This window comes from Echiichthys vipera (assembly GCF_963691815.1).
Source record: "Echiichthys vipera genome assembly, chromosome: 22".
Taxonomy (NCBI): domain Eukaryota; kingdom Metazoa; phylum Chordata; class Actinopteri; order Perciformes; family Trachinidae; genus Echiichthys; species Echiichthys vipera.
Window position 1 is genome coordinate 12,729,181 of NC_139847.1, and position 10,037 is coordinate 12,739,217.

The window sequence follows — 10,037 nt, forward strand, 5'->3', positions numbered from 1 at the left end:
AAAATAACTTAAAAAAGGACGTTTGTTCACATGCTCCCTCAAAATGAGCAAATTGGACACATCTTTTTTTCTTTTTTACAATCATATCATGTCTTCTAAACATCATGTAGTTGTACAATATGTTTAACAGTATTGTAATTACTACAGATCGACATTCTGAATTAAGAAATGTTCTCCTCATATTTAAAAAAGGCTGCGTTTTACAGTGCATAGCTGTAACAAATAAAGAACTTTATCCGATATGTACATAAAATAAAAATATTCCTTTTTATAGTATTTGTAAATACACAGCTACATTTATTCTTAAAATGTAGACAACAATGTTACCTTGAGAATTTTACCTCCAAGAAACAATTCCCTATACTCTGGTTTGTAATGTAACACTAGATCCAAACACCAGATTTAAAAGAAAGAAAAATCAACAGCAAAAGAAAACAAATCTGGCTGAACAAGCTGCATGTTTTCCACCCCCAAAGAATTGTGGGCATTGTAGTGCTTGGAGAAAAAAAATAACAAGAGTTTTCATTTCTTCTTTCACTGATGGTTGTACAGCAGTAGAGTGCACCAAACCTGTGCACTAGGTTCTGAGGGTTCACTGGCTTTCCCAGAATGCAATGTCTCTTCCCAGCTCCTCAGCAGCTTTGTTCATGTAAACTTTATTTTTGATATATTCATTTATATTGATATAGGTCTATAGACTTATTCTTATATACTCTATGACGTAGAGTGTAAAACTTCTGGTAGTCTCGTCGTCAAAGGAGCGAGAAACAACAGTGAGGTATCAGAAGTCCCTCTTTGTGACAGACAGCAGGTGCCACTGAGCTGGTTACCTTCTCAGGCTGCGCTGGGCCTCCCTCAGCAAGCTATCAAAATCCATCGAGTCATACTTGCTTTTTGTGGAGGCTGGATCAAAGTCGTCTGAATGGGAGTCTGAAAGTGGTATGATTGTGGTCAGTGCATATAAACATAAAGCATATTAAACAAGAGAAGAAGAGAAACTTTAGGGTTACAGCTTTCAGAATATTCTGCCTTAAAGGTCCCATATCATGCTAATTTCACAGTTCATCCTTGTATTTTGGGTTTCTGCTAGAACATGTTTACCTGCTTTAATGTTCAAAAAACCTATTATTATTTTTCATAATGTCTGTCTGAATATACTTGTATTCACCCTCCGTCTGAAACGCTCTGTTTTAGTGCTTGTCTCTTTAAGACACCCTCCTCTTTCAGAGTATGCGTCATCTGCACTCTCTGCATCTCTGCATCATCATTGCAGTGGAGGAATGACTATAGAGGCACTTTCTACCAATATATAGTATAGTTATGACATCAAAACCTTACAAAAATCCTGACGGCTCATTTAAAGACCCAGTTTCTGAATCCAGCTGTGTGCATTTCTCATTTTCCAACCTTTAACATCATTATTGCTCACGTGGAGCTCAGGTAATCTGATTGTTACTTTGCTAATGAGCTTGAAAGTTTCCAGATCTGCATCTTTCTGAAAAAGAAAATATTTATTTTTTCCTTGTCTTTGGCTACATTGAGTGTAGAATTTCCACAAAATCATGAAAATTTGATAAACTTGAAAAATAAAGGATAATGCACAGCCTACAGTGTGCCCAGAGTCAGACTTAAAGGTAATATTTTACGAGGGTTAAATGCTAGAAGATTTCTTCGCTGCATGTTTTTATAGAAAGCTATACCTACTACCAAGAATTCAAATAGGAAAAAGGTGCCTCACTTTACACAGAGGCAACAGACTAGGCTTCAGTTCATCCATCTCTTATATGTCCTATTTTTCCTGATCAACCTGATAATACATAAAAAGTATCTTATCTCTGCCGACAGACAGCTTCACAAATGGGGCCCCGAAAGGGCCCAGCAGCACACTCCAGGAGCTTTGAGAAATGGGAATGACCATGGCAGCAAGAAGACACCAGTCGTGATCTAATGCAATGGCCAAGGGCTGGATTGCTTCACACTGTGCACCTTGAGGGATGAAAAATACCCTGGTGCTCTACTTAAAACTAATGGACAATGTCTCCGAACACACAAAAAAGAAGCAAGAGCCTACAAGATTGAGAAGACGGGGAGAGGTTTGGATACCACACTATTTCCTCTCAATCTCTTTATCCTGTGCGATCAGTATGGCGACGACCAAAATAGCCTATTCTTGACAAAGAGTCTTTCCATTTCAGGAGACTGATTAGTCAATCTCGGCATAATGTCTATCCTCAAGGCTTTAGGATTAGCAACTGTTTCTCTGTGTGTCAGTTTCTCATCATGTCCTCTCTTAAAAAGCTGATAGCTTCAAGCATGTGCTTTGAAAATGTATAGCAACCGCTTCATTTATTGAGGGAAGTGCTCTTTTTCTCTGTCATGACCCGTCGACCCTCTTGTTGTAGCAGTGCATTATTCATTCCTGACCTCCCGTTTTGTTGATAAATAAATGTCAAAGAAAAAGTGTCTGCAGATGCAGGAGTCAATACCTATCGTATATGTCATAATCAAACAGAGGAGATGATGTTTTGTTGGTTTGCAACATTTGGCAAGAATGGGGCATCTCTCACTTAAAGGGCCTATATTGTAAAAAGTGAGCTTTCCATGTCTTTTTCTTATTATAAAGCAGATTGAGGGGCTATATATAAATACTGTGAAAGTGTTGCAACACTCCAACTTGCACAGCCTGTATTCAGAAACAGTGCTGTCAGGACTTCTGTACAGTTGTGATGTCACATCTATACTAATTAAGGTAAAAAGGGCCGCTACAGAGCCGTTACAGTCATTCTCTGGCTGGCTTGACGGTACGGAGATGCTGAGAGTGCAGATGCAGAAGACCCGGAAACGCTGACCAAACAGAGCAAACTTGGCTTTTTTAGGAGGAGGTCTTAAAGAGATAGCCGCTAAAACGAAGCGCTTCAGACAGAGGGTGAATACAGGTATAATCAGACGGACAATTTGAGGAATAATAATGTGTTTTTTGAACATTAAAGCATGTAAATATGTTCTAGTGGAAACCTAAAGTACAAGTATGAACCTGATAATGCACATTATATGGGACCTTTAAGTTTCAATTTGGCTGCTCAAGAATCGGCACCTGTATAATTGTTTAACAGCTAACAGAGGAGAAGAAAGTGTTTTTTTATGTCAGAAGTAGGGCATCATACCAAAAAAAAGCCCTGATTTCATTGCTATCTTGCATTATTTATCAAATGTGCCATTCAGTGCACAGATTTCTCAGATTTATGTATCTGATCAATATCGACACAATGTACAAACACTGGCTACATATATGCATGATTACTCTAAGGAATCACTTAAGTTAGATGAATTCTGCTGTACTGCAGTCTGAGACGACCCCTGACTCCCAACAAAGGCAGTAGGTGTGCATAAGTAAGTATGCTCTGACTGTGGCCCCTCCCTCTATGTAAATGACCGGCCCCTACCTGCCACATCAAGGCTCTACGTCCTTTCAGCTCTGCAACAGCTGGCAACAAATGGAACCTCACTGTGGAGGGAGAAGGGGCTGATGGGACTTAACCTCGCTCGCACCTTTCTCTTTCTCAACTCATCTCTTTTCTTTGCTCTGCTCCTCCCTCCTCTTCGCCATGCTCTTAAAGTGATTCCCACACATGTATGCAACAGCAGATGAAAACACAGCGGCATACATGCTTTAAGTGCTATAACAAAGAAGTAGAAACAAGCACTTGTCCATGTGAGTAAGGGAGTCTGCCTTGTTTTTTTCAAGATTCTACAGCTACAAGCAGGGAGGACATTACGCTCTATTCTTTGTATATTCACAGATTGACCTCTGAACTCTCTTTGCCCTTTTGAGTCACAAATGCCTGACGGACACATTCAGGGCTGTAGGAATTGTTACTAGCGCAGAGATTGGTCTTTTGATCTGGAAACATCGCTCAAGCCTTTCCTCCCAGCTACGCAAATTTACTGCATGACTGCGGGGGGCTGATGGAGAAAACAACTAAGCTGCACTACTTACCCAAGTCTGTGTAATGTGATTTGCAGAACTGCTTTTGTCCGCCAAAGCACAGCTCGAACTGAGGCTCGTTTGACCTGCGTAAGGTGTGGCCGTTCTCAAGGGCGGCAAAGGCGTCACAAGTGTAGCGGTATGTGATGAAGCCAAAATTGTCCCTGGTCAAAAATAGGAAACGATACGTCAGAGTGGTGCTGTGGGGAAACAACAACTGAACAGGGGGGCCTTGTCTTAGATGAAGATCATACTACTTATGTGCAAAAGAGAATCAAGAAAAATGTAACTTTGGGGCTCAATAGGCTCAATTAGAACTAGATGGATCAGTAGACACTCTGAGGCTGTAAAAGCTTTGTCTTTGTCTTACACCTCCTCTGCAACTATACCAGCAGTATACTGTTGTGTATTATATCCAGGGGTCAGGAATGGTAAAATAAATGTTCCCTATCCCCCTACACTAATACCTGACAACCATATAGATGCACACACAAGCACAGAGAGTCCTGGGGCCTTACCCATCGTCCCTCAGGTTCACTGCACATTCTTCAATTTCACCAAAGACTTCAAAGCGGCGCTTCAACTCTGTCCGGGTGCAGTCGGACCTCAGTCGCCCCACGTACACCACCCGTCTCTCCTCCTGCTCGTTAAGAGAAAAGACAGAGTGGAGGAAGGAGATTAAAAGGGGAAGGGGGTCTGTTTTTCCTTTCCCTGTCTCTTTCTTCACTGAGCCCTAATGAATTGGTCTTGATCACTCCTGTGGATACTGCAGCTGACTTTCGGTCCCCGTTCTTTTGTCCCTCTTCTCCGTCTGTCTTATGTTCCTCTGTGATTGGTTCGGCCTGCTTCCTGTTATCTGATAAAGTTGCAGTTTGGAAGCGCCTTCAGTCTGCCTTGGTGCTACAATTCCTCTTTCTCTCTGCAACTCATCAACCGGAGGCAGTGATTTTTATCAAATGATGCCATGTCTTAAGTTTGGGGCTGCTTCTTCTTTTGTGTAGTCTAAAAATAAAGCTGTGAGGTGACTCAGCCTTATATGAGAAAAGCCTGTTTCTTCCTTCCAACTCGGGGGTCAAACGAGGCACGGTCAGTTAATATTGTAAGGATATTCACATCCAAGAGGAAGGGAGCATTAAGAGCAGCAGGAGTGAGCCAAGGGGCAAAAAACATGGATTTCCTTCAACCTCGGAGGACGCTGGGGTCATAGCAGAATAATTTAGGAAGAAACTGCACCAGGCTGCAATTACTGCATCTGAGTAGTTTAATTGCATCTGATAATCATATAATACAGCATAAGCCTGGAGCTAAAGTGTATATCACTAGTATCATTTATTTATTCATTCATTTACTTGCTATTACTCGGGCAAGTCCATTGAGGCCCGTTGAAATTTTGAATGCTGTCTTGAGGGTAGTTACGTGTATGTAAATCAGTTGCCTGGTGCTAAACTCAAAGTTCACCTTTGCCCTGTTTGACTTACATATAGTAGCAGAGAAAGATACAAATTAACTCCAGATTACTGTTTTTATGCTTTTCCCTCTCTCTTAATGCTTACATGCTGTTTGAGACAAAAAATGTATTTGCTGAATTAGGGGTTTAGTTGCTGACAGCTGATAAATAGGCAGTCTTCTTTTGATGGCACCCCGAGGGCTGCCTGTGTGTGTGTGTGGATGTGTGTGTGAGAGTGAGAGACTGAGGCAAAAACAGAGCGAGACAGACAGACAGAAGGAGACGCTTTCACATCCCTGGCCTCCCAAACCTTGTTCGACAGCTTGACTGGCTTTACTGCTCGTAATTGTTTGTCTTTCCCACTTTGAAAATGTACGCATGCTATGCCACGTTTGCATTACTGCATCACTTAATGTGTGCTTTATCAACGGGTGGTAGTAGCCTTACCCTGCTGGAAACCTGAGTAATTTCACACTGAGCCATGGAGAGCGGAGATATGTGATATTTACGGCATCAGGCTGAATTTTGAAATGGATACAGAAAAAGGAAAAGCGCTCAAGAGAATCAGTGGCCATTTCCTTTTTCTCCGTCTTGCTCTCCTAGTTTCTGTTTCCCACTATTTTAACATTTTACCCGGGGGAGTGATTAATAAGAGTCGACAGTGTTTCCAGACAACGCAGATGTTAAAAATACACAACCCTGAGATAAGAAGGAAGGGCCTGTCGCCTGAATCATTCAGGAACTCACTTTGTATGTATTCTTTTAGCAGGGAGACACTGTGGCACATGGCACTGGGCTGGAGGCTGTCTCGTCCTAAGTAATGTGTGTGTCTGTGGGAGGTTTCTGTGTGTTCGCAGAAATTTCTGCATGTGCCAAGGCAGTGACTGTATGTGGCCTTTTATCAAGCAGGAAAGATGTAAAGTCAAGCAACGAAAAAAAAAGATGTAGGAACTTAGTGTCAGTTGACTTACTATTGCTTTTTGCCTTTGCCTCTCTCTCTGCTCAGCCCTTTCGAACTCCCGCTTCTCGTAGTCCTGGCGGTACTCCTCCCTCTTCAGCCTCTCGTGCTGGTACGCCTCGTAGCTGTCATACCTGCGGAGGAAAGAATACACATGACACCACTGTCCTAGCTCGTCCTCCATATTCACCCTTCCCGTTGACTGTGAAGAACAATTGCCAGTATTCACCAAGGAGTAGTCCCCTATCTTCTTGCCGCTGATGTTTGAGAAGGGGATTGCAAAGGAAAGGAAATGGACATGTTAATAAGATGTCTCTTCGCCAACGCTATGATTAGGGAGCCCGCAGGATAGGCCTGCGGGAGTGCCGGCGAGCATCGCGGTCGGGGAGCCAGGCAGCTGCAACTGTCAGCACAACTTCACATGTCATTACTTTCTGCTTAGTTAGGGCTTCATCAAGAACGAAAGTGCAACTTTCTCCCTCACCCCAGAGTAGCACGATGTGTCCGTTAAGTTTTCAACTGATGAGCGACTCTCTGGCTTGTCAGGTGTCATTAGGCCTGTGGGTGCCAAATCAGCTCGGAGCAGTGAGATGATGTCAGTCTCCCTCTCTCGCTCTTCCTGCACTGTGACAGTACTTCCCTGCATATGAAATGGTCCCTTCTGCAGTGGCGCAGGGAAAACTACAGAGGCACTAAGTTGAATAAGCATCATTATACAGTTGGGAGTGTCAAAGTATGAATGTGCATCAGTATGTTTTGGGATTATTTTGTCAGTTGTGCAATAACACTTGATCAATTAAACAAATTTGTCCTGAATTTTTGTCATGGAGCCCCAGTGTGGATGGGACAGGCTGCGAAAAAGCTTTAGTCTTCAGAAATCAAACTCTTTCAGAGTGGTGACAGGGTCAAGTTACTTTCAATGCATTTGCCTACAGTGACTTTCATTCAGCTATTCTTCCTGGAGAGTACGGCCTTGCTCATACTGTCTGTCTGAATATACCTTTATTCACTCTCCGTCTGAAACACGTCTAGCACCTGCCTCTTTACGCCCCCCTCCTGGAAAAGCCCAGTCGGCTTTTATTGGTCAGCTTTTCCCGGTCTTCTTTTCTGCTCTGCAGTGTCAGTGCAGACAGGGAATGACTGTTACGCTGCCATACAGCACTTTCTATCTCTATCTCTCTCTCTCTCTCTCTCTCTCTCTCTCTCTCTCTCTCTCTCTCTCTCTCTCTCTCTGAGTGGGCGTAGCGTTTGTTGAGTGAGTGAGTGAGTGCGTGTGCGGACATTTGTCCGGCTGAGGGTTACTTTTCTATCTTTGTTTTCTCTTCCTATTTTACTTTATAATTTATGTTTAGTTAGATAAGTGTTGTCTTTATTGTTTCTTAGTCCGCAACCAGCGATTTGATCGCCGGTTAGCGTGGCAAACATGGAGAGAATGGCGTTTGATAAATTGAGTCGGCGTCATGGTATCAAAATCCCCGTAAATTCAGATATATCTGTTGAGGAATGTGGTCTAGCTGTTGGCGTTATTGTGGGACATGATAGCATTGTTTCAGCTTCTAGAATGAATGGTTCAGTGGTTATTTTTCTTGATAATTTTACTAAAGTCAGTGAAATTATCAGCACAGGTATAAATATAGATGGAAATCTGGTTAATGTTCTACCACTCGTAACTCCTTCAAAACGTGTAATTTTGTCCAATGTACCGCCGTTCATTAGCGACGAGATGATTTGCCGTGAATTGGCAAGATATGGGCAAATAGTATCTTCAGTTAAAAAGATCCCGCTTGGATGCAATTCAACATTATTGAAACATGTCGTGTCTTTCAGGAGACACGTGTATATGATCCTTAAAGATTATACAAGTGATCTCAATGTCGCGTTCAAATTTAAAATTGAGCAGTTTGATTATACCATTTTCGCCACTACCGAAACTATGAAATGTTTTCATTGTGGAAAGGAAGGACATCTCATTCGTGCTTGCCCTGAGAAAAATAAAAGCAGACCTACAGTAGGCAGCCCTGTCACAGGTGCAAGTGAACTGTCTGAAACTGAGCCTGGAGGAGTAGGAGAGGTGGCGGAGAATGAGACTTCAGCGGCAGGGCCGTCTGTCAAACATAATGCGGAAAAGGGACCAGAACAAAGCGACGCAACAGGTAAGCAAGATCCAGGTATGGGGTGTAGCACAGTGTCTAATGAGGTTTCTGCTTCTCAGAATGTAAACACACAAGCTGTAGAAAGTGAAGACGCGTGTGGGAATATGTTGTTGGAGTTTCCCACGGTAAACGAAAAGACTGCTGTAGAGGTAGCAGAGGCCGTATTGGAGGGTTTAGATGACGAGGAAGGAATGGACACTACTGTGGAGTTTAAGTACCCCATAGTGAAAAGAAAAAAGGATTCTGATGGACGCACTAGATCAACTAAAAAAACAGCCGGTTCAGCCGATTTAAATGTTGAGTCTGAGTCTGATTCCACTGACTCCTGCTCACCGTCACAGCAGCACGTATTTAGGGCTTCCTATACCTTAGATGCCATAAAGGATTTTCTGAAACGCACCAAAAATATGAAACGAGTACGAGTGGAGAACTATTTTCCAGATACCATGGGCTTTGTTGATTCAGTGCAACAATTTAGGATTAATCCAGAGAATGGTGGTTTTACTGATCAAGAGATTGCACGCCTGAAAAAGTTTCTGACAAAACTTAGACAAGAGACTAATGATGAAAGTAAGAGCGTCATTTAATTCGATCTTCATTGTCATATGGTGCCTTTGTTTGGTTGAGTTTGTGTTGTGCTTTCCCTTACAAATGAGTGTTTTTAACATAGCGACTTTAAATATAAATGGTGCTAGAGATATAAACAAGAGAGCACAACTCTTTGAGCTTATAAAACAAAAACACATAGATGTATTGTTTTTGCAGGAAACCCATACAGATGATAGGAATGTTTTGGATTGGTGTAGAGAGTGGAATGGGAAAATATTCTTTAGTCATAAATCTTCTTTAAGTGGAGGTGTGGCTTTACTCATTTCTAGAAGTTGCGTTGCCTTAGATTTCACAGTTGACAACATTATAGATGGACGACTTTTGAAAGTTAGAGCTACTTTTGATCATTGTGCTTTTGTTTTTTTATGTGTGTATGCTCCCTCATCTGGGATGGAAAGAATGATTTTCTTAAATAAACTATGTGAAGTGTTAAGTAATTGTAGTAAAGATGATTATTTAATTATGGCGGGTGATTTCAATTGCACAGCACTAAATATAGATAGAAATCATCCAGAGCCACATCTTGCTTCAAGAAAGAGACTGGTGGAATTGATTAAGAAACATGAACTTGCTGACACTTGGAGGAATTTTAATCATATAAGACAATATACATGGGGTCATGCAAGGGATGGTTTGATTTCATTAGCCCGTCTTGATAGATTTTATTGTTTTAAACATCAACTTAACATTTTTAGGAACTGTGAGATCATTCCTGTTTCTGTTTCTGACCATAGTTTGGTAATGTGTAACGTAGGCATGAGGTTTATTAAGCCTAAGAGTGCTTATTGGCATCTTAACACCAATTTGCTGTGTGATGCAAATTTTAGAATAGTTTTTTTGTATTTTTGGAATGATTATAGAAAATGTAAGACTAGCTTTCCATCT

General features: G+C 41.7%; 1 protein-coding gene across 1 annotated transcript in view; it reads right to left on the minus strand.

Annotated features, from left to right (window-relative positions):
* Positions 1 to 446: 446 nt before the first annotated feature.
* The window catches only part of ppargc1a (peroxisome proliferator-activated receptor gamma, coactivator 1 alpha), a gene marked incomplete at its 5' end in the record, with an annotated part of 265,148 nt that continues 255,557 nt past the window's right edge, over positions 447 to 10,037 (minus strand). Inside the window, 4 exons of the mRNA XM_083936921.1 lie at positions 447 to 930; positions 3,998 to 4,149; positions 4,504 to 4,625; positions 6,404 to 6,524. Coding sequence (XP_083793047.1) covers positions 827 to 930; positions 3,998 to 4,149; positions 4,504 to 4,625; positions 6,404 to 6,524 — 499 coding nt within the window. The 3' untranslated portion in view covers positions 447 to 826. The remainder of the gene's footprint in view (positions 931 to 3,997; positions 4,150 to 4,503; positions 4,626 to 6,403; positions 6,525 to 10,037) is intronic.